The sequence below is a fragment of the Molothrus aeneus genome, chromosome 7 (genome assembly GCF_037042795.1).
Source record: "Molothrus aeneus isolate 106 chromosome 7, BPBGC_Maene_1.0, whole genome shotgun sequence".
In the NCBI taxonomy this organism is placed as follows: domain Eukaryota; kingdom Metazoa; phylum Chordata; class Aves; order Passeriformes; family Icteridae; genus Molothrus; species Molothrus aeneus.
The window spans coordinates 6,035,683-6,059,885 of record NC_089652.1 but is presented as its reverse complement, the minus strand read 5'-3'; the positions used below and the strand labels follow the sequence as shown (position 1 = coordinate 6,059,885).

Sequence of the window (24,203 nt, the reverse complement as noted above, 5' to 3'; positions counted from 1 at the left end):
AAGAGATGAGAATCTTGACTCCATGTTTCAGAAGGCTGATCTATTCTTTTATGATATATATTATATTAAAAGAAAATTATATATTAAAATTACACTAAAGAGTAGAAGAAAGGATTTCATCAGAAGGCTTGAATGGAATAGAAATAGAATGATAATAAAATCTTGTGACTAACCAGAGAGTCTGAGACAGCTGGACTGTGATTGGCCATTAATTAAAAACAACCACATGAGACCAATCAAAGATGCACCTATTGAATTCCACAGCAGCAGATAATCATTGGTTACATTTCATTTCTGAGGCCTCTCAACTTGTCAGGAGAAAAATCCTAGCAAAATGATTTTTCATAAAATATATCCGTGACACTGGCAGATACATGAACATGATAATTTTTGGTTTTGTTGCTTGGTGCCATATGGCTAAAGAGCATTTTTCTGTCACCTGTAATTTTAAATTAAACTTTTTAATACCTGAACTACTCTAGTTAAGTCTTGAATGTCTTTCTGGACAAAATAGGAGATTGAAAATGGCTAAATGCCAGCCAGTGCCACAGATGAGTGTTTGTGCTGGAATACCAATGTGCTCTCCCCCTTGTGCCCAGGAGCTGCAGGCTGCCCTGGATGTGCAGTCGGTGCAGAAGTGCCAGCTGGCCGTGTCCTTGGAGCACGAGAGGACAGTGACAGACAACCTCCGCAAGGAGCTGCAGATCGAGCACTCCCGCTGCGAAGCCCTGCTGGCCCAGGAGCACAACAAACTGAGGGAGCTGCAGAAAAACCTGGAGGCTGAGAAGAACCGTTCCTTGGAGCTCCTGGATTCCCTGAACCATGAGCGGGTTCTGACAGAGCAGTTGAGCATGAGAGTGAAGGAAGGGGCTTCCTGCCAGCACAGGGAGTCGCTGCTGGAACAAGCCTTTGTCCGAGAGCTCCAAGCCCAGCTGGAAGAGGAGAGGAGCAGAACTATGGAGCTTGCTGCTGTTATTGAGAAAATGCACCAGAAGGCCATCCTGTCCCAAAGGCAGCTGGAGGCTGAGGTACAGATGTGCTGTGAGGAAACCCAGAAGGAGAGGGAGGTCAGTGACAAACTGCGAGCCACCCTGGAGTCTCTTCAGGCGCAAAAGCAAGAGGTGATCCGTTCCTTGGAGGCCCAGAGGGAGAGAGAGGTCAAGCTCAAAGTGGACTGGGAACAACTGCAGTCACTCTTCACACTGCTTAAAGAGCAAGATAAGAACAGGAAAGAGGAGAGGGAGAGAGAGCAGAAACAGCAGCAACAGACAGAGCTACAGAAACAGAAGGACTGGCAGAGAGATCAGGAGAGACTGGTGAGAATGCTCTGCCTTACACTGAAATAGCCACACACTGGGATTTAACCCTCTGGATGGTATTCTTTGATTGGAATGTTTCCTTCTGAAAAATGCATTAAACGAGCTCTTGTCCTGCTTTTGTGAAATGCAGCTGTTTTCAAGGGATTGTGTCTGGGTTGCTTGTTGATGGAAGTTGATCTTTAAATTTTTGCCTATGCTGGTTGTTTACAGGTGGGGATGAATATGGGTTAAATGCAGGATGAAACCAAACTAGGTTTCATGTCACTGCCCTTATTTTGAGCTAGGATCCCAGTCATGGCTTCAGACAGTGTTGGTTTCACCCTGGGTTTCTCCTTGGATGGAGACAATGGCCACTTCACTGTCATTAACTGGCTTCTTGGTGGCCTTGGAAAGCAGTGCTCTAAGCCTTCCCCAGAAGTGGTCTGGCAGTTCAGGAACACCCAATGGACATGCTAATGCTGATTAGGTGGGTGACACTTAACATAAGTGGATATATATAAGATGCAATTAACTACTCTACTTACTCTATTCAAACAGCAAAACTTGGAACGGCAACACCAAAGGGATGAACAAAGAATTAAAGAACTGCAGGAAATGCTGACAGTATTAAGAGAAAGAAATCCTCCAACTCCAAACTGTCAGGAGGAACTCTTGTGTACCTCAAGCAAAGATGGAAGTGCCACACAGCCTGTGACAAAAGAAACTGAAAAGCCCCAATTGCAACAGCAGCAGCAACAGCTGGAGAAGATAAGGCAGCAGTTGCTCTTTGTGGTTATGCACCTGAATGAGTTCATATATAAAACTCTGGATAAGTGAGTTCATAAAATAACACTTTGCTTTCCATCCTGCTTATTAACTTGTGTGTGTCATGGCTTAGACCTCTTTTAATTCTTAATAATTAACAGAACTTGCTAATTTCTCTGCGTATTTGCAGTAATTTGTGTGGTAAATATTGCCTAAGTAAAGCCTCAGAACCTTAAAGGTCAAGTAGTGGGAAGAAGCAATTATATGTGTGTTAACATTCTTACAAATAAGCCTGATACTGAAAAGGTATTTCTGCCTAACAGAACGGTTAATGACTGGTCTGCATCAAATGATGAAGCTGTAGCCTCTTTACTGCAGACATTAAGGGAGCTAAAATCAGATTTGTCTCCTCCTACAACTCAGGTAAGGAAAATATTAATATATTTTCATGTCCCACTCTGTTTTGTCATATTGCAGAGTCTCCTTCTGAGAGCACTTTTTTCCTAGATATGTGATGTGTCCAAGGATCACAAGCTTTGGGATGTGTTGCTGTAGCTTCTTGATGCATCCAGAGAAAATTGGTTTTCACCAGAATGCCAAGTAGTTTTTTTTCCAAAAGCACCACAGTGGTTTGTAATCTCAGGAGGGCTGTTCTGGCCCAAGTCTGCAGTATTGCAAATATTTTACGCAAGCCCAGGGATTACCAAAGACCAAGCTTGGGTCTATTGACACAAAGTACATAAATGCAGAACTTTTAGATTCCATCTGATTCCCCAGATAACTGCAGTTTTATGTCTTTCTCTTGCAGTAGACAGAGATCTATGACTGATAAGTGAAAAGTTTTTTTGTGTCCTCTGTTCACAAGTCTGATGTGTGACAAGCTCCCTTGGCACGTGGCAGCTCTCCCTGTGTCTACCTGCTTACAAAATACAGTTAATATTTTCCTTCTGTCACCTGTGCAGCCACACAGGTGGTTGCCAAGTGGATCATCTCCAGCCTTGAGGAGGGGGATGCAGCCTTTTCTCCAGGTTCATGGGGTTATTTTGGTTAAGCCTTCCTCTCACAAACCTGTAGAGCTGTCAGCTGTAGACAAAACCCTTGTTGGAACAGAGTTTCCTCCTTCAGGGATTGACCACAAAAAAATAAAGGAACTCAAGCTTCCTGACTTTATTTTTTAACAAAAACAAATGTTCAGTAGAGCACTTTAAATTCACATGCCTTTCTAGAGATTAGGAGCAAAAACTCCACCTTTATAGCTTTTCTTCTGTGGGCACAAACAATCCCTCCTTTCTACCCTCTTTCCAGACTTCGATTTTTTTTTTCCAGAATCACCTTTTCCTTCAGTCTCCTCCCTGAATTTCTCCTTCCTTTAAGGTACTGAACCACATGCTCAGGAGACCAAAGCAATTTTCTGCTGCTTCCCACTTGACTTGCAATAAATAATTGGGGAGTATTGGACAGGGAACCTGGCAAAATGTCAGCATGGAAAATCTGTGCCAAATAGAGCTGTCTGGTCAATCAGCTGCCAAATGGTGCAGCAGAAGTCAAGGACATTAGATGAGTCTTGTAGAATTCCTTCAGATACTACAGATTGTACTGAAATAAGTTGCTAGGAGAAATTGGGGTCAGTTGTTTGTACTGGCTTCTCTAATGTATGGATTTTATTTCAAGGGATAAAACATCAGCTACCTTAAAAAAAAATCTTGTATTTCTTTTGTGAACTACTGCATCATGCACTGATGTAACTGATGACCAGTAAATTTGTAGTTGATACAAAGAGGGTTATGAAGGCAGAACTTCCATGAAGAATTGGAGCTGGAGTCCTGGGTCCCATTCCTTATCACAAAACTCAGTTTCACAGAATCACAGACAGCATGGTTTGGACTGAAAGGGTCTTTAAAGCCCATCTTGTTCCACCCCCTGCCATGGGCTGGGAACCTTCCACTAGACCAGATTGCTGCAAGCCCTGTCCAACCTGACCTTGGACACTTGTAGGGAGGGGCCAGCCACAGCTTCTCTGGGCAGCAGACTATCAGAATTCAATGTGAGATTTTTCAGAATTTTTCACAACCTATATTTGCATGTACACAGACATCTTGACTATTTCTGTGCTGCCTGTGCATGTAGAAGAAAGATGAGAGACAGAAAGGCTTTTCCTGCATTTCAGTTTCCCATTGTGCTGTTCAACACCTGAATACCATTGCTGGCTTTTGGGCTCATTGTTACTATGTTTTAATTTGTCATAAATTTGGGCTTTTACTCAGTTTGAGGTGTTTTATTGTGAAAACAATGTGCAAAACCCATTGTGGCTCACTTCCTTTAGGTTTCTGTTTTAGGTGAGATCTACAGGTGATGCTGCCCCTGTTCAAGAGCTGGAAAGAGAGGCTTGGCAACGAGAGAGGAACACACTGCAGAACATGCTGAAACAGGCAGAATCCCAGCTGGCTAAAGCCAATGCTGAAATTGAAAACAAACCAGTGGCAGAAACTTCCAATCCTAAGGTAAAATCATGGGGATAGCCAGCAAAGGCAGGGTGGGTCTCTGGAGCTTGGAGGGCCAGCAGAGCCACAGCCAGGAGGTATCATTTGAACATGATCTGGGGAAAAAAGGCATCTGTCAGATTATGGATTTATCTTTCACTTACTGCTGTAATCTTCAGTTGCTATTTTAAAAGGTTGATTTTCAAGACAAACAGTTTGATTTATTATTTTAAATTACAAGCTTTCCCCATATGTACCCCATCAGAGAAGTTCCTTTGGAACTTTCTCAGTGTTAGACAGGAACTTGCTTCAAAAGTCATCTGGATCTTTGGAATTCCTTTCCACTCTTAAATGAGAGGGAGACTTAGATTTTTTGTCTGAGGATGAAAATAGAAAACAGTCATTATTTTTAATCCCTGCTGACTAAAATTAAATAATTTTTATTTTTCTGACACTTTGATTGTAATCAAATCTTATAGGCATCTCTCCCACCATGCATTCTGGCTTACTTTTTTTTTAAAGCAGATGTGCTTTTTTTTACTAAGGAGTTAAACTGTTCTAGAGTTTTGAGTATGACAATTTTGCTTGAAAACATTCAGGAGATTTCAAGAGGTCTGACACTCCAAATCTGGGTGGGTTTTAGCAGTGTACAGAATTGTTTTGGCTGTCCTTGTGTCCTCAGTCTTGACATTTGACCTGAAGATACCTTGTTTGTGGCTGGCTTTTTGCAGCAGTAACTGTGAAAAAAATGAACTTTTTAAAATTTTTATTTTCTTTCTGCAGTTGCAGAGATTATATCGAAAGTACATTCGAGCAGAGAGCTTTAGAAAGGCTCTAGTTTATCAGAAGAAATACCTCTTGCTGCTGCTTGGTGGCTTTCAGGACTGTGAGCAAGCAACTCTGTCTCTCATTGCCCGCATGGGAATCTATCCTTCTGCAGACCTGCAGCTCTCTGCATCCCACTCCCGGCCCTTCACCAAGTTCAGGTGTGCAGTCAGAGCCATCATTGCCATCTCAAGGTAAAGCCAAAACACTCCCTGTCTCTTATAGGTCATGTGTCCTTGGAAGCTTCAAAAATTGCTTGTTCCTGTGCCTTATCCTACATTAATATCACGTAGAAGCAATCTCCAGGACTGGTTCAAACATGACTTCTTAGCTGAGTTTGATCTGTACTAAAGATTTGGAAAAAACATCTTTAAAATGAAAGAGAGTTGATTTAGATGGGATGTTGAGAAGAAATTTTCCCTGCAAGGATGGTGGGGCCCGGCAGAGGTTGCCCAGAGACGCTGTGGCTGCCCCATCCCTGGGAGTGTTCAAAGCCAGGTTGGGCAGGGCTTGGAGCAGCCTGGGATGGTGCAAAGTGTCCCAGCTCATGGCAGGAGGATGGAACAAGGTGGGCTTCCTTAGATCCCTTCCAGCCTGAACCATTCCATAATTCTATGAAAAAGCTACTAGAGTGATACCCAGCTGCAATATATTTGGCAACCAGAGCACAGCTTTACAAACTGGAGTCCTTTGGGGCTGACCTTTATCTCCTTGGTCTCACTGGACCGTCTGTCCTGTATCAGAATGGGATCTGTCAGGAATGGTTTTCTGGAATCCAGTAGTGTTTCATTGGGTGTGATTTTTTCATGCTGTGTCACTATCAAATGGGTTTTGCTAGCTGTACATGGGACAATATGCCATCTCCCAATGGCTTTAAGCCCATTGAATGAAAAAAAAAGGCAATTTTAAGTGTAATAGGTGGTTATTTTAAGTGTAATAGGTGGTTATTTCTGAGCTTTTTTGTTGTCTAGTTAAAATGATCGCTAGCAAGTTTGTCAGATGATGGCACAGAGTCTTTGATATGAATACCATAATAACAGCAAAGGCTGCAGCACCTCCAAATTTGTGCAGTAACCTCCAAACTCCCTCTCTCAGGTAGGAAGAGCTCTCTGGAGATCAGGAGCAGAGCCAAAACAAGCAAGGTTTTTCAGCAGTTCAAAGATTGTTACAGAGTAAAATGTGATAAGCCAGCATTCCAAAGATTGAATTTGAAAATTCTCCTGTCATTCCCACAACAATCATTGCTTATGTCACTTAATCGGTTCTACCAACAAATAATATTAAAATTTAATGTATTTCTGTTTATTTTTAATGCTTGTACAAATTTGTGTTCTTACCAAGGTTAAAGTTTTTGGTGAAGAAGTGGAACAAAGTTGGCAGGAAGAGCACACAGGGTGAAAGCATTTCTCACAGTATAGGAGGTAACACAGGTATGTGTTTGGATAAGTACATAGTTTTCTTTGTCATTTTCTTTGTAATTTGTTTTCTTCAGTGATGTGTTCCATTTAAAAACAAAACCCAAGTGGGAAAATCTGTTTATTTTGCCACTATCCATCTGTAGAGTAGATGGATAGATGGTCTGATGCAGGTCAATAAGGACTTGAGTTACTTGAGGAACATTTGAGTGTTCCTTTTAGTTACCGATGAGTGCCTTTGTAAGAATTCCAACAAACATCTTAATGCACTACCCCATATTGGGGAGCTGTTGCCCTTGATGTAAAATTCCATTGTGTCTTTTCAATGCTAAACAAAATTCAGATTAAACAGTGTATTTTTCATTACCTGATACTATGTAATTTTCACTGTTTTTAATTTGCTGGAAATACTTATTTTAAAAGACAACACCACCTTTGTACATAAACCCACTGTTGTATGATTCCTAAGAAATGTGAATCCTCAAATGCTGAACTTTCTACCTCAATGCAAAATACTATTACAATTCTGTTAAATACAGTTAAAACAAAAGAAAAAAACCCCACAAAAATAAAAAAGTAGTTAGCTGTAGAAAGTGTATTTACCTGCATTTAAAACCAAGCTTAAGCATGCTCTGCTGTCATGTTCATGGGTTTATTGGACGTGTTTATGACAGCCTGTTCTCAATGGTTCCTAGTGCACATTTTTTAACCCTCCATATTTACCACAGCCTCTGGTGCTAGAACAGAAGTTCTGAAAGAGCAGCAGCCTCCAGCTGGCCCTGTGAGCTCTCCCCCTACCCAGGACAGGGACACAGGGCTGTGCCACAGAACCAGCTGCGCTGCAAGATTGATGAGCCTCTCCCCACGGTCCTCCTCCCGCTCACACAACAGGTCAGTCTGCAGAGATGGGAGATGCTTCAGGTTTTTGGAGGGGTTTTTTAACTTTGCTGAGTTGCTTGTCACAAACAGCCAGGTAGTCTTCTGGTTTGCATGGAATTCAGCAAAATGTTTTTGGAGAGTATGAGACCTGCAAGAACCTGAAAAAGACTGAATTCTACCCCACCCTATTTCTCTGTCATGGGATGTGTCTGCTCCTGACAGGCCTGCTAAGAAAAGTCACCTGTATGATATGGAGCAGGATATTAATAACAGCAGCCCTGGCTGGTGCTCAGTGTGACTGGATTAGTGGTGGCTCAGGCCTGATGTAGATCCAAGCTAGGCTAAATGATGCCTCTTGCTGCTCTTGTTTCCAGGAACAGCTATACAAATGGAAAGGGTGGTGATGGTTCCAATTTCCTTTGCCTAGAATTCCTGACTGTATGAATGTAACTTCTGGATATACTTGAGAGTATAGCATGAAAAGGGGAAAATAATTTGTTTTCTTTTGAAGATTGCACCAGTCCCCAGGTTCAGCTCCAGACAAGTCCCTTGTGCCACCTCAGGATCCTGAACAGTCACTCACAGAATATATCCATCGCTTGGAGGTGATTCAGCAAAGGCTGCGAGGGGTGCAGCCAGGTAAGAACCACCTTCTCACCCCTCACAGCTCCTGCAAGGCTGGGCTGCTTTTCACAAGGTTCTTCGTACACATTGCCAATAAAGAGCATCATTTTAAGGAGTAATTATCATTATTGGGGGGTAACAAAGTCAGTGTCTGAAAGGAAATCTTTCTGAATTGTGCCTAAAACTACTTCAAGTGTGGCGTTTCTCTAAGCTCATAGTGAAAGATAAGATGGAGTATTTTCATGTGATTTCTGTCCCCTTCCTGTTTCCAAATCTAAGCAAGCAAGTATTGCAATTTAAATGAAGCTGTGTATAGAGTTAATTTGCTTTCAAGTCAAACATAGCTGTTGTAATAGCTGAGCAGGGCTTTCTCTGCAGCACAAACTGTAACGCTTCCCTTAATTATCACTTCCTTATGTTCATAACAGATTTTAAAAAAAGATTTGGAGGCTGGTAAATACAGCCATCTCGTTCTAAGATTTATCAAAGAACACACAAAGGATTGTAGTGGCACTTAGCTTTGCTATTTAAAACAGTTCCACCTAATTTCTAGACCAGATTTACTTCGTTTAATTAGTCTAATTACCTCCTCTTGTTACATGTTGGTTATAACACAGAAACACCTTGTCCTAAGGAGGAACTTGCAACCTGTAATCACATCATCCTGAAATCCTGACGAGTTTGAGAACTTTGACATTGTTCTCAGCAGGACTTTACTTAAAAACTTTTATTACTGTGACTTTGTGGGTTTGTTTGTTTTGGTTTTTTTTTTTTTTCCCAAATACTGCAGCTGCATGGCTGATACAGATAAACAGATTTTAGACTTGAAACCTGTCAGCCTTTATGGAAGTAACACATTTTGCTTCATTCCAGGTGTGGAATAAGTACTGCACAGCTGGGACACCATAAACACTTGTATGAAAAGTGTCTATGATTTCTGTCATTTCCATATTACCAGGATGATCATGTCCAGGCATTACAGAATGATGCTGCAATCTTTAGAGCAGTGCTGTCAGCCAAGTGATTTCCCAGCTCCACTGAACTAAAGAATCACCACAGGAGTGGCAGAACTGAGCTGTCACTGGGGTAAAGCAGGCCTGTGATGGAGCACTGCTCCCAGGGTATGAAGGTTTGCTTTGGCAGATGTTTAGGCTTTCAAATCCTGTTTGGGATTGCTCCTAGGTGGCTCATGAAAATTGGAATTGCTTTCAGTGTAGCTCATATGAAGTGCTTTGAGGAAATAACATGCTGCTAATTGTACACTGTTGCTTCATAACACAAGCAGTTTTCTAATATTGATCTGTTTTTTTTTTTTAATTTAGGACAAGTGCTAGGTTCACCTCATCAGAGAAACCTAAGGAAGTGATGGGAACACCTAGAAAATCTGTCCTGCAAGTTCCTGCTTCCTCTGAGTTGGTCCTCACTCAACAGATGCACTTGCAATCTGCCATGCAACTGAATAAAGGGCAGTGCTTTTAAAGCAGATTTTTATATGACTCTTTTTATTATATTTTAGTACTTTAAGAGGGACTTACTTTTCACTAAGAACAATGTTTTACATTCTCATGTGAAATTAAGTCAACAGCTGAGGTGTGCCTGCATCGCTGTATTGTAAGCTGCAAAAAGTCTCTGTGGTGTTTATTTTTCTATAGTGTATAGGTGGATTCCTTGTAAAAAAAGTTATTAAAATGGCATTTTATTAGTGAATTTTACATTGTGTGGTTGTTTACTTCTCTCATACTGATTTATTTCTTTTGCTGTTCCTGAAATTGTTTGGGTTGTGATATTTCTGTAGGTTCATTACAATTAAAGGAATAGCTCAAATACTCTCAAAAATATCAAAGATACCTGTAGCTTTCTGTGAATTTAGGGTTTGCTCTTCTGTTTTTTTAATACATAAATCCTCCCTCAGTCTGTCCTATTTATTCTGAACACTTTTAGCTTCATTTTTCTAGTTCAAAAGGCCCATAGTTTTAACTCTTTTGTACCAAACAAGACCTGTGAATTCTGTATCTGGTATCTTGTGCTGTAGCTGCCTTCAGGGGGAAGTTCCAAATGTGCATGAAATTGCTGGTTGGAGAAAAGGGAAGAGGTGCTCTGGTGGTACACCCATTTCCAGTCCCAATCAGTATCTCAGTGCAAAAATGAGAGAGATCCAAGTATCATGCTGAATAAGACTTTTCTGTGATATTTCTATATTTCTTTAGAAAAGGCATAGGAAGAATTATAATACCAGAATATTTTAAACCTCTCGACACGTGAAATCTCTACTTTTGAAGCAATTGTGGTTTTTAACTTTGGAGCATGAGAGAAATCTCTTCTGGAGGCGAATTGTTCTGCTGCAGCCTATTAAAAGATTTTTCTGTACTGGGTATTGAGAATTATATAATGGCATTCATCTGAGATTGTTTTATTACTTATTTAACTGCCTTTGTTTGGTAAACTTGTATTTATATGTCAGGTAGGTCACCATTTTGTTCTCTGGAAAAAAAAGTGGTAGCAGTAGATCTTGGCACATGTACAGATTTATTACCCCCGAGAGCTATAGGAGAACCCTTGAACTGATTTGGCATAAATTTAAGAGAGCTGTGAACAAACAATACTTGATTTGGTGTAAAAGCTTGGGTTTGGAACTCTAGACAAGTTAAATTACTTTTTCCATTTGAACTAAGTTTAAGCTGGCTCAGTGACTGCCTCCTATTTCTTTTAAAAATCAGATTCTAAGAGTTCTAACACTTGAACATAAATCTGCAGAGAAGATGATGCCTTGAGAGGCTGCCCAGAACAGAGGCTAGACAGTGTTGAAGGAATAAAGCAGGTATTTATTAAAAGGCCTTCAAAGGATATGCCTTGGGCTGTACAAGGCTACACCCAATATGGGTGACAGGTCACATGTTTTCACACTTTTATAAATTTTGGTCCTTTGTTGGGGTTAATTGTCCAATTACAGCTTCAGGTTATGCAGTCCCATTCTCCCAGATTTCTTTCCTCAGTTTTCTGTTATTTATATTTCTTGGGCCTGTTATTTATATTTCTTGGGCCTGAAGCTGCAATGGTGTCCTTGGTTCTCAGGCTGGAAAAGGATTGTTTTGTCTGACTAAACTGTGAGGAGAACTTGCTAACACTTCATATGAAGCTCCAAGTTATTTACTAATGCAGTACAAAATCTGGAAAATATGAAAGCTAAAACTTATGGCATCAAAGGAACTCAACCCAGTAGGATCTGACCCACAGGTAAGGTGTTCCCTGTGGCTACGTCCCCATCAGCTCCCCAATACCCACAGACAGCTTTCTGGAGGGCAGTGGAAGCAGAAGTGTTTGTCTAGAAAATCAACCTTTTAAAATAGCAACTGAAGATTACAGCAGTAAGTGAAAGAAGTGTTTCTGCCCAGTGTAAGGGATGACATTCTAAGCAGCATGGTGTTCTAGTGCTGGTGTGGTGTCTGTGCCCTCGCAAGGGCAGCTATATGGGACACACTCTCCTGTCATGTGTTAACCTCAGTAATGTGAGTAGAGAAATTGGAAGCCCCAACATGAACCCCAATTGTCCCAAACACGAGCGGTGTTTTGGACAGAAGCAGTTGTTGGCAGGAGAGTACTCCCCAGCTTTCCCTATTTTCTAGTTCTAGGGCAGTTGCTACTGGCAGAGCAGTTTGGGGGATCAGGCCACTGGCAAGGTCCTGGATTTGCCTTTGCCCGAGCCTCTGGGAGGCTGCAGGAAGGCCGGAACATCAGGCTCTGGTGCCCTGCCACACACTCACCCTGGAACCCACAGCTGAACAGGGAAAAGCTGCTGCTGCCTCAGCACAGCCCCAGCGCAAACGCGTCCTGCTGCTCTCTGCTGCCCTTTGAGAGGTGGTTGGCTTTAAAAAAGACACTCTCACCAGATTTTTTTTTTAATGCAGTCCCAGGTACCACTTTACATCCAGGCTCTCACAGTGGAATTCCGTGCCATGAACATGTCCCTGCTCTATCCTGGGACAGCGGGTGGGCCTAGGATGGGTCACAGTTCCTATTTTCCGTCGGGAGGAAGAAGCGGGGAGGGAAAGGGCACTTTCGGTATTTACAGGAAAGGGGCCTCAGCACAGCAGGTGCCAAGGCAAGCAGAAGGGTGGGAAAAGGAAAGGAGCACGAGAAGGGCAGCGCCGGGCCGGCAGCGGGCGGGCCGCGCTCTGGCCCCTCCCCGGCGGCCCGGCCCCGTCCCGGGCTGCGGCAGCGGCTGCGCGGGGCGGCGGGGCTGGCGCCACCTCCTCCTTCCCTGCCTGCCTGCCGCCGGCCCGGGACCGCCGCTGCCCGCCTCCGGCCCGCCCCCGGCCCCACCTGCGGCAGCGCTGGGCGGTGGCTCCGCCGGGCCCGCTCGCTGCTGGCCCAGCCGCGCCATGGCGGCGGAGCGCGGGGGCTGCGCTCTGGAGGCCGTGCCGCTGCCGCCCGAGGTGCGCGAGAGCCTGGCCGAGCTGGAGCTGGAGCTGTCCGAGGGTGAGTGGGGCCGGCTCTGGGGCGGGCACGGCCGCGGCGCGGCAGCAAGGCCGTAAGGCTGCCCAGGGGCCTGGGGGCACCGGCGGCGGCGGCGGCTTCGCCCCCCGGTGCAGCTCTCGGCGGGCCCGGGCTCCGCTCCTGCCGGAGCCCCCGGCCGGGAGCCGGGAGCCGGGAGCGGGCGGGCCTTCGCCGTCCCCGCGGCTGCACTGACCGCCCGCGGCCCCTGCGGCCGGCGCCTGGTGGAGGCCCCGCAGGAACTCATCCAAACGGGCACTTAGTGATACTCTGGAAAGACAATTTTATTTTAGTTTCAATACCTACAGTTCCTAACTGTAGGTAAAACCTTAAATCGCTCTCTCTGTATCTGTCGTTAATTTTCAACTTTTTTGTGCTTCACTGTATATACAGTCAGGAAGGAATATGATGATGCTCGCTCCATTTTTCTAGAGCCACCGAATCATGGTTTGGGTTGGAATCTTTAAAGCTCGTCCAGTTCCATTCTCCTGCCGTGGGCAAGGACACCTTCACTAGACCAGGTTGTTCCAAGCCCCTTCCTGCTTGGCCTTGGAACACTTGCAGGGATGGGGCAGGCACAGCTGCTCTGGGCAGCCTGTGCCAGGGCCTCAGCACCTTCAGGGAAGCATTTCTCCCCGGTAGCCCATCTAACCTCCCCTCTTGTCAGTGGGAAGCCATTCTCCCTTGTCTTGTCACTCCAGACCCTTGTCCGAAGACCCTCCAGACGCTCTAGGGTCTCCTTAGAGTTTTCTCTTCTCCTAAACACCCCCAGCTCTCCTTGCCTGTCTCCATAGCAGAGGGGCTCCAGCCCTGTGCATTAATGAGCCCAGAGGTGACAATATGCAGTGCCAGGCACAGGGTCTCTGTGACCATTTGATGGATTTTCAGCCCCCAGGAGACATGCCTTCCACCTCCAGGTCAGTGTTTGGTGATAACAGCCCTGTGGGTGTCAGTCACGGTATCTCTGTTAAGGAGCTGGGCAAGGATTTTTTGCATACTGATTCTCTGGCGTGGCCTGTCCTGCAGACAGGCAGGTATCAGCACTTGGCACAGCAGGGCATGCTGGGGTGGAGGGGACAGAGGCAGCACGTTCTGGGAGTATTGCTCCTTGCATTTCCCCCAGTTACACCATCAAGCTGCACCCTTGAATAGAAGAGCTAAAAACCTGTTAATACCACCTGTGCTATTGGGATTCGGTGCATTCAGTGTGCTCCTCAGATGTTGCAGTTTTCAGATCAGCAGGTTCAGGTGGGCACAATTGGAGCTAATTCACCTAAACATGTGCTGCCTGATTCAGGTCACGGTTTCAGGAGTTATTCACAGGTCTGCTGACGTCATTTCCAGTGTGGAAGCTTTGGTGCAGAGGCAGGGGAGAAGTGTAGGATGGGTGATTGTTGTCCAAGTGGAACCTGTTGCTGCATGCCTGCTGGCACAGGCAGGAGCAGTACCTGGCAAGGCCTGTTGCTTGTGCCAGGTGAGTTCCTCTGTGTGTGAGCTGGGACCCTGTGCTCCATGGCCCTGCAGTGGTTCTTCCTGTGTGCCTGCTGACACGTGCAGGGATATCCTGGGGCTGGCTCCTCTGCTGTGCAGTTCCTGTCTGTGTGGTGTTTTAACTGATAAAATATTTTTTTATAGGGGGATCTGCAGTATGTTAAACCTGTGAGAGGCCTGAAGTGATTGCACACTGTCCTGGTGCTGTGGGTCTGATGTGGAATGTGTATTTCTGTGTAGCTGCTGGGTTAATGGAGAGACTGGGTAAAGTGGTAACATGAGCTTGAATTCCTTGATCACTCTGAAGACTTAGTTTATGAGCTTAGATGTGACTCCTTTTCTGTGTTTCCTAAACTGGAAAACGTTTGCAAGTAGTTCTTCAACATCTGGTAATATGTTATGTGCTCGTATCCTGCCATTGCTTGGTGTTTGTATGAGCAGCTTTTAATGCTCAGAACTTGCTTACTTGGAGAGGAAGGAACAGCAATCTGAGATTTCTAACACTGAATATGCCTCAGGTTAGAGAAGATCAGTACTTGGGTGGATGTTCCCATCATCTGAGACGAACTGTGAAGGGAGAAAGAGAAAAGGAGAAACATGAGAGCAAGTTCCTTTCTAGTTTGTCTGTGTACTTTGTTAATTGGAATATTTGTGTGTTGTGGTGATGAGGCAGGAATAATGTCTGTTCTCTTTGATTACATTATTTTCACCTGTAAAATATAAGTCGGGAAGATGATTAATCTCCTCCTTTGGTTGTGCTTCAGATGATCACAGCAAAAGTTGGGAACAGTGTTTGTGTTGAGGTGTAGAGAAGAATGAAGACATCAGTATGTTGGCACTTTCTAAAGATAACTCAAAATCCTAAGTAGAGCATTCAACTGAGAAGAATTTTGGATGGGGATGGAATGCCAGTTCATGATACAATTCCAGTCATATGCACTGTTAGGAATCCTTCAGGTTTACAAGATCTTAATCTCTTGCTTGACATTGTTTGTGTTCTTCATGTACTAGAAAAATAATAGTTTGGGATAAAAGGTGACCCTACTATGATGCTACTGTGTTGCTTTGTTATAGCAACACTAATTTATTTCTTGTTGAAGAAAATTTGTGAATCCTGTAAAGAAAACTGAGAGATCTGCCCACAACCTTTTGAGGAGATAAGGGCAGTTCTGAGACCATTCCTGGCACCTAAGCTGAGTTTCAGCTGATGGATCTGTGAGCTAGGCTTGCTTATCTTAAGACTCAAAGATGCTGCAGCTTTCTGTTGTAATGGAAATATGCAGAGCTCCCTAATCAGACTGGCAGGATCTGTGTCAAAGAGTATGATGGGGATGCTGTAAGCTCCAGTACTTCAGGTTGTTTATTGGTAACTACAAAACACTGGGGTTTGGGGGTTTGTTTGTTTGTTTTGTAGGTTTGGTGTCGTTTTTTCTTCCCTGCTCTGAAAGAGAGCTAAGGTTATAAACAGTTCTTAAAAAAAATTCTTACCTGCAGTGGAGATTCTGTAGCAAAGGCATCAATGTGCATTTTAAAGCCTGTACTTTTTCTATTAAATGGCATCATATATATGTATATATTTTTAGGTGCCTAAATGTACTTGTACACCACCTTGGAATTGGGTTATTTCTTTGCTTTTTCAGGGTTGTCTGTGCAGGAAGGTGCTTCATTTGTTCCTTGATTGTCTAAGGACAAGATCCATAGAAGTAGTCCAAGATAAAGTTGTGTCATGTGTTCATGTAGCCATGAGGACCTGGTGTCAGCTTGTGTTGGCTTTGTCTTCTGGGACTGGTGGTGGTGGCAGTGTCTCAGCCAGCAGTTCAGGGACTTAACAAGAATATATGACTATGTTTGTTTATTTTCTTGCCAATTTGCTAGGAATTTGTAGATTGGTCTTACTTTGGACTCAGTGATCTTGGAGGTCTTTTCCAGCTATGAACTAAGCTGCAACTCCAGAGATTACCTACAGTAAAGAGGCTGAAGAGATTTTTTTGCTAGTTCAAATATATTCTATTACTCCACAGATTGACAGATGGGGAACACTGCTCTCAGTGGCTTCTACCAGAGAGGCTGTAGGATTAGTTCAGAGATAGAAAAGTATTTCATGTAGCTTACCATCTTGATTATAACCTCAGTTATTTCTCAGTTGATTTGGGGAGGAGCATTTTCTGCTTCCTGGCACATTGCTCACAGGTTTCTCCTGAGCCTGGCTGAGCTTCAGTGGCAAAGGATGCAGTTTATGTGGAGTGGTCAGTGACTGCTTGCTCTGGTTCCCCTCCAAGTGTTTACATCTGCCTGGACTGAAAGCTGACTCTCAATGTCATTTTTATTTCAATTTTTCTTTCCCTTTTAAGAAAGGAAGAAACTGTGTATATGACAAAGAAGCTTTCTCTGGGGTTTTGTTATTTTGGGGATTGTTTTGCAAAGGTTAGGGGTTTTTTGGCACATTTTGAGGTACCGCAGGTAATTTCTGAATGGAAGATGACACCAGCTGTGAAGTATTTCCTGAAAAAGTAAGGGTGTTTAATGTCTGACATCTTTGGCTACAGCAAATTTTCCAGCAATATTTCAGCAAATACTTTTTGTAGTTAGTTTGATTAGGCTTTTTGAAAAATTGATGCAAGAATACTGTGTTTTTTGGGGTTTTTTTTGGTCAGAACACCTTTCTTATAAAACCTAAAGGTAGTGGTCAGACCTGAAAGCTTTAGGTCGTTTTGTTACACCCAACAGTATTGATGTGGTATTACATTTCTTTGTGTGACATCAGGTGAGGGAGAGACACCCACAAACACTTGCACCTGTTTTTCTTGTGATAAATAATGGGATTTAGGAGTTAAGTTTTTTCTGGTCTTAAAATGGTAGTTTTCTCTTATGGAAGTCTTGGAAATACTTGGAAGTAAACATGATCTGAGGCTGTCAGTAGGAAGAACTGTTGTAACTGGGGAGACAGATGGCAGTCTGTGAAACTTGACCTACAGCATCTTTCTTTCTTAATTTCAGGGCTCTCCAGCAGAAACTGTTAATTGTGTGCTAGTACCTGGGGCTTGCCAAATGCCCATGGGGACTAAGTGAGTTTTCAAAGCTTGTTCTCCCATGTTAACACCCAGCAGAGGTCTGGGCACCTGGCTGCTGTCCTGCAGGCTGTCCCCATCCTGAGAGAGAGCGAGTGAGGAGCTGAGCCCAGCTCCCCAGCCAAAATCTCACACCCTTCTCAAGGCAAAGCCCCTCAGCTACAGGAGTGCAGCCAGCTGCACCTTTCCCTCTTCTCCTTGGCTACATCTTTTGTTTCTTAAGTACAAGTCGTTATCATCTCTTAGGCAGCAGATGGGGGAAAATTCCCTGAGAGGGGGAAAAAAACCTCCTAATCTCTAACATTATTCATCCTGAATTTTTTCCCATACCAACATGTTACATCAAACTTAAACTTTTAAAGTATGTACATATGTGCATTACCCCAATTATATACATGTATACATCTAGATTTAGATACAGGCACAGTGTGACAGGCAGCTCACCCTAAAACAAGGTGCCTTTGAGGGATTCATTGTGTCTCTCCATCCTTTTGCACCACCAGGTGCAGCTTGGTCCCTGAGCAAAGACAACCCCACAGATGGGTTTGTATTGGCTTGAGGCAGAATTAATCCAAACAGTTTTTCCCAGGATACCTCTCATGTGTACCACCAGAACGTTATCTCTGTTGTTCACAAGGGTTCAGACTGGGCAGGTGCAGCTCAGTTAGTGGAGCCTCTGGTGTTAGCTAACCAGGTGCTACATGCAGCTCCCAGTTTTTCAAAGTCTCCCTGCCCAGTGCCTTCAAGGTGGTTTTAAGCAGTCTGTTCCACCTCTTAACTTTCCCATCAGTTGGTGCATGATAAGGAATGTGGTCCACCCATTCAATGCCATGTTCTCTGGCCCAGGTGTTCCTAAGGCTGTTCTTGAAATCAGTCCTGTTGTTGGACTCAGTTCTTATGGGGATACCATGCCACCAGAGAAGCTGGTTTTCCAGGCCCAGGATGGGGTTCCAGGCAGTGGTGTGAGGCACAGGGTAGGTCTCCAGCCATCCCATGGTGGTTTTTACCATCATGACCACGTAGTTTGAGGCAGTGTGATATAATTAATCTGCCAGGCCTCCCCATACTTATATTTGGACCACTGCCCACCATACCATAGGGGTTTTACCTGCCTGGCCTGCTTGATCTCAGCACACATCTCACAATTGTGGATAACCTGGGAGATACTGTCCATGGTTAAATCTGCTCCTTGGTCTAGTGCCTGCTTGTAGGTGGCATCCCTGCCCTCATGGCCTGGGGCATCATGGGCCCATCGAGCTAGGAACAACTCTCCCTTGCGTTGCCAGTCCACATCTTATCTGTGGCACCTCTATTTTTGCAGCCTGATCTACCCTCTTGTTTCAGTGTTCCTCAGTAGCCTGACTCTTGGGGACATGGGCATCCACATGACAGACTTCTATAGTAGAGGAAATGTCTTGTATTTGAATATTTGTATTAGAATATCTGTATAGAGGCTTTGCCCCAGAGGTCCCGGTTGTCCTTGATGGGCTGCAGCTGTGACTAGTGAAGATAACTGGGATAAAAGGGGGAAGGTTAGCCAGTCAGGGAGAGCCTTGGAGGAGCTCTGAGCTGAGAAAGAACATGCAGAAGAATGAATCAGTGAAGATCTGCAGCCATGAGAATACACCAAAGAGGTATGGACTTTAGAAATCTGATAACAACAATATAAGACTCTAGAGAAATAATAGAAGAGCAGACTTCCACAAGTAACTTCTCTACCTGAGTGGCCATGCCTTGCCATTCTTCAGCAGCCCAGATTGGCCTTCCTCCATGCTGCCAGCTGGCTTTTTCCCCCTTCCTCAAGCCAAAGCCATGTGCCAACCAAACCAGGCTAGGCTAGACCACATGGTGCTGCTTAGCAAGGCTTCTGTATTCAGCACACAAAAAGCAGGTTACCCAGGAACTGTTACTCCTTGTTCACCCTTTCCTGTCAATGTCCTCAGGCCTCACACTGAGCACCAAGAGTCCTCTGAACCTTTCTGCATTGGGAGGGTAAAACAAATGGACCCATTTTCTTTATCTTGCCATGTCTGATGTGCTGGATGATGAGAGATTTTTTTTTTATTCTCCCCTCTATTTTGGAAGATAATAAGCTGGTTAAGAGGTTCTTGTTGAGTTGACCTAAAATGTTAGCAACTGTGTTAGAAAGCACTGTTGTAGCAGTGGAACAGTACTTTTGGCAATGGTTTTCATCTGCAATGTGCCTTCCCTTTTGTTCCCATTTCCACTCCTCCATCATACTCATTTTCCACCATTGTTATTCTGCTGTCCCTCCCTCCTCTTTCTTTCCTGCCTTCTGGAATATAGGAGGATAAACCAGGTATCTAGTCTTAGCTGAGAGCATCCTTACACTTCTTACCTTTAGCTATTTCTAATGAAACAATTTTGTGAGCAGTGAGGACATCCAGACTTATTTTGTTGGCTCTGGCTTCCAGCTTAAGAATGATGATGATGCACTTAAAGGCTTGCAGAAAAAAAGGACTAAATGTAGTATTCTGTTACCTTTATCACTGTGAGGAAAGAGAAGATTCTGAACCAGGAAAACTGGGATTGCTAGGTCATCAACTTCTTTTCCCATCAAAGCAGAATTTCAGACTCAACCAGTTAGGTACTTGGGGCTTTTATTGGTTGTCTTCTAGATTTCTGCTGTAGTTAACCAGTGTTTAAATTAATCTCTTCCTTGTATTTGAGTAGAAGTCTTGTTATTCTTTTGTATGTTGCATTGGCAAGGAAGGTTAAAACCTGGTGAGGAACAAAAGTATGATGGCAACCTGTACATTAAGAAGAATAAAGGAAATACATTTTCTTCCAGGTGTTCTTGTGTAAAAATAAGCTTCCCTTGAAATTATAAATGCACATTTATGAAGTAAATAGACCTTTATAAAATTAGCATTGAACACAGTCCTATGTCCTACCTCCCTATCTGTCCCCTAAACCTAAATTAAGCTCTGTCAGTCTTGAGATCATGAAGTGACTTCTACTTTTCCATTTGCTGGTTAAAATGCTGTTGGGAATATTTTTTTTTCCTTTGGATTAGTTTGGTTTTTGAAAGGAATAGACTGTTCTTCTGAAATGTGATTTCATGAAGATGGGCTGTGGCATCTCTTGGACTAAAGAAGGTGCCTGCTTGTTGATATTTCATACAGTTACAGATGTATCACCCAGTTCTGTTACTGAAAGACAGACTTTAAAATACCTGTGTGCAAGTGGGAGGGAAAACATATCAGTCTCTCTTGATTACATGCCAGTCATTTGGTTGTTAAGAACCCTTGTGTTTACCTTGGAATAAGTATCAAAGTATTTGACAGTTTCTTGGCACAAGCTTTGTAGCTCTCGAGGAAACACAAACTTGGTGCATTCACCTGAGTTTTCTTGATGTGATGATTGCAGACCCAGCTTCGAAGGTCATAGAATCTTCTAGGCTGGAAAAAACCTCAGAGTTCATGGAGTCCAACTGTTACCCCACCATTACATACAGAAAAATAGAGTGTATGATTTTCTTGTGTAGTGGTCTCACAAAGCAGCTCTGCAATGCAGAATTCAGGGGACCGAGTTGAAATGTATGACTTAAAAATTAAAACCTCCAAATCATCATCATCATCATCATATCTTTCTCTCACTTTCTCACTGCTTTAGTATGACCTTTGTTCTTTCTCAAGGTGGTGTTTCCCCAGCAGTGCTCCAGAGGACACAAAGATTTTAAGCTTCTGTGGATTTTTGTTGTTATTGTTTTCCTGTGTTGAAGCTTGTGCCTTGTGGTTGATGTCTGCAATTTACAATTCAGTGAAGAATGAAGCAGCTTGTAATCTTCTGTGTCTGTTGTTACCTTTTAAAGGTCAAGACCTTTCTGTTTAATTATCTCTGTGTACATCCCTTTAAGAACTTGAAGAGAATTCCAACACCTGGTGAAGCCAGTTGGGCTTCATCCCTCAACTAGCAGGGAGTTTTTGTTCAGTGTTCTGCTGGATGCCAGTGATGTCTGACAAAAATCTGCCTCTTGTAGGATTTGCTATTTATGGACACTAAAAAGATACTAATAGCTGGTGTTGTGATATTATGAAGATAGATGCAAAGAATCTTTTTTCTGGCTTTTTGTTATAATTCACTGTGGCTCAAATTTTTAATTTTTATTTTATTTTTCCTTTTTCCTACTTACCACCATATGGCCTCAGAGCTGGATTGGGTTGAGGGCAGAAGAGTGAAAGAGGGTGCCAGTACTTCATCTTAGCTGCAACATGAATCCATACCCAAAATAAACTTCTTCAGTGTCTGCCTGTATCTCTACGGCTGTTCCTTCAATCTGTTGTGGATCCAGCCTCAAATGAAATGTAGGACTTGCTGATTGTAGCAGCATTTTGTCCTAGAACTTGAAATATGAAAGCTCCCATAAATCATAATCAATATGTTTGTGTCCCACAGATCTGGCATTCATCAGATACAGGGAAAATACCAGTCAACTCAGCATTTTATCAAATAGTGCTTGAGAAGTTATTTGCTTATGGAGCAGTGAAAACCTGTGTTGGGAGGTGGGTTAGATGTAACTGGAAGGGCTTCAGCTCCATATGTACCAGCTGCCTGTGTATGAAGATGGAATTCTGTCCAAGTCCCACATGATGAGATTTCTGCCTTACATTATAAGGAGTAAGAAATGTTTAGAAAGTGCCAGAATGTGTGGTTGCAAAGAAAGCATGTCAGACAGGCCATATTGTGGAAGCACACAGTGTGGTAGGGCTAGGAAAAGGCATTGTGACCACAAAACATTTGTTGGCAATTATGTGTTGTCTAACAAAATTACTGAAGTTTCTCATTTCAGATGTTTGTGTATAATTTGTATTTGGTGAGAGTTACTTCAGCTTGCAAAGAATATTCATTGTTTTCAGAGATGGCAGCTCGGTAAAGACTTTTTCCTTCATTCTTCTTTCAGAAAGATTATTTGAAAAGAGAAAATTTAGGTGTGAGCATTTTTCTAATTATTTTGAAGAATTTTTTGAATTCTTCAAAATCATGAAGAAGCTTAAACTTTATAAGCCAGTGAGTTGAGGTTGTGTGGTACACGTTGTAGGAATTTAAATGGTTGTACTTGGGGATGCTCATTCTTGCTCTTTGCCTTCTTTTACTGCCTCTGGGTTAGAGGTCTGTGTAGTAAAATGTATGACCCTGAAACTTCTTAACAGTCAATCAGATGACCCCACAGTCACTCCTGGCAGGAGCTTGAGGTCTTTTTCCCCTGCCTTGATCTAGTGCAAGTGAAGTTAAGAGCATCACTCTGGAGATCCTCCCAGTTTGATTCTGTAAAGTCTCAGTTGCCTGCATACACAGAAACACCAGAGAGGTCAGGATTAGTTTGGCTGCTGTGGGTTTGTGTCTTGTATTTTTGCCACATGTTTGTCTGCCTTGAGCAGTTTGGGAAACTGAGAAATGATATATTCTGTGATGGTCAGATACAGATCCGTGGCTGGACAGTTTGAGCAATAGCACAGGAGTCAAGGTGATGGGCACTGTTATCCCTGTGCTCACTTTCCATCTACAGCCTCCTTGCTAGAGAGGGTTTGGGTTACTTTTCATGAATTATTGAATAAACCAGTCTGTTTAAAAGCATTACTTATAGTCATCAACCAGTGTGATCGTGCTACAGATGAAGGAATGTGTTAAGGAAATATGTATTTTTAAACAGGAAATTCTTCTGATGAGCTTAGTGTTTGAAACAAATTATATTTGTGATTCTAGACTTTTCACAGCTATGAAGCCAAGATTAGATATATCAGCAACTATTGCCTAAATATATGCAAAGTCGTAGTTTTCTTCAGATTTGGGTTTTAGCAGATTTTGGCAGGCCTCTGATTTGGTTTGATTTCCACAGGACATCAATTTATCAGTGCCCAAGACTGACCATTAGCAAATGAGACTCTTCCCTTTCTAGATGATGTTTTCACATGCCCTTCAGAATGTTTAGATTCTGCTAATTGAAAGAAGAACTTCAGGTGCTGGAAATACCTGTAACAAAGGTGTTTACAGAAGGCAGGGACTGGGACCAAGATCTGCAGAAATATCACTATGGATATTGCCCCTTTCCAGTGAAACTGATTTTTATTTGGTTGTTACTTCATTGTTACTTACAAAATAAGTAACTTGGGCCATGGCCTCAGCAAAACTATAAAAACCTTCCTTGACACACATATTCTTGTAGCTGTGGCTCAATATTCTAATCTTAAATTACTGTTAAGATTATAAATCATAATTTAAATTGTAAAATGTCTGTGTATAAATCCTTGTATATGTTACTTTTATCCTAGCAAGTTATATGGGTCTTAAACTGTGAGATAAGTCTGTGTAGCAGGGTAGTTGGGATGAGGTGATTACAGGCTGGTTTGAGACAGAGGAGGAGTAGCAGAATGCTTAGTGAAACCAGAAAATGGTATGTAATATAAGAAATAAATAGTCTTGGATTTTTATTTAAAATGGAAGCCATATAAATTAGATTAGACAAACTCAGTATGTACTTACACAACTCCTATATTGCTGCTCCTTCTTCCTGGCAGGACTGGTGTTCCCTGGACTGCATCCAGAGGGGAAAAAAATTAAAATAATTTAAAACATGTAAAACTTGGGAATAGCTAATAACTGACAACTTGTTCTTGTGATCATTACATGTTTTCTGTGCCCTACAGCACCTCACTGCATCTTCCATGGGCAGGCTCTTGCTTGTACCATTTATTTGGTTGTTCTCTTTTTGGGTTAGGGCCTTTTAGCCACTCTTGTGCTACAAACAGGTAGATTTTTCCTCACTGTGGAATGAGCCTTTTCTTGCTTTTATGCACTTCTGTCCAAAATATTCAGCACTAATAACAAGCCATGAGATTTTTGGAG

At 42.9% G+C, this 24,203-nt stretch overlaps 2 protein-coding genes across 6 annotated transcripts in view; both read left to right on the top strand.

The window, feature by feature from the left end:
- Positions 1-9,993, top strand: part of PCNT (pericentrin) — a 70,357-nt gene extending 60,364 nt beyond the window's left edge. For both annotated transcript variants that reach the window (XM_066553259.1, XM_066553258.1), the window contains exons 46-54: positions 600-1,316; positions 1,857-2,131; positions 2,387-2,486; positions 4,400-4,564; positions 5,327-5,562; positions 6,710-6,798; positions 7,512-7,674; positions 8,174-8,301; positions 9,609-9,993. In XM_066553259.1, the coding sequence (XP_066409356.1) occupies positions 600-1,316; positions 1,857-2,131; positions 2,387-2,486; positions 4,400-4,564; positions 5,327-5,562; positions 6,710-6,798; positions 7,512-7,674; positions 8,174-8,301; positions 9,609-9,652 (1,917 nt within the window). In that variant the 3' untranslated portion in view covers positions 9,653-9,993. The remainder of the gene's footprint in view (positions 1-599; positions 1,317-1,856; positions 2,132-2,386; positions 2,487-4,399; positions 4,565-5,326; positions 5,563-6,709; positions 6,799-7,511; positions 7,675-8,173; positions 8,302-9,608) is intronic.
- A 2,636-nt stretch (positions 9,994-12,629) lies between these two features.
- The window catches only part of DIP2A (disco interacting protein 2 homolog A), a 79,179-nt gene continuing 67,605 nt past the window's right edge, over positions 12,630-24,203 (top strand). For all 4 annotated transcript variants that reach the window (XM_066553288.1, XM_066553287.1, XM_066553286.1 and 1 more), the window contains exon 1: positions 12,630-12,762. In XM_066553288.1, coding sequence (XP_066409385.1) covers positions 12,666-12,762 — 97 coding nt within the window. In that variant the 5' untranslated portion in view covers positions 12,630-12,665. The remainder of the gene's footprint in view (positions 12,763-24,203) is intronic.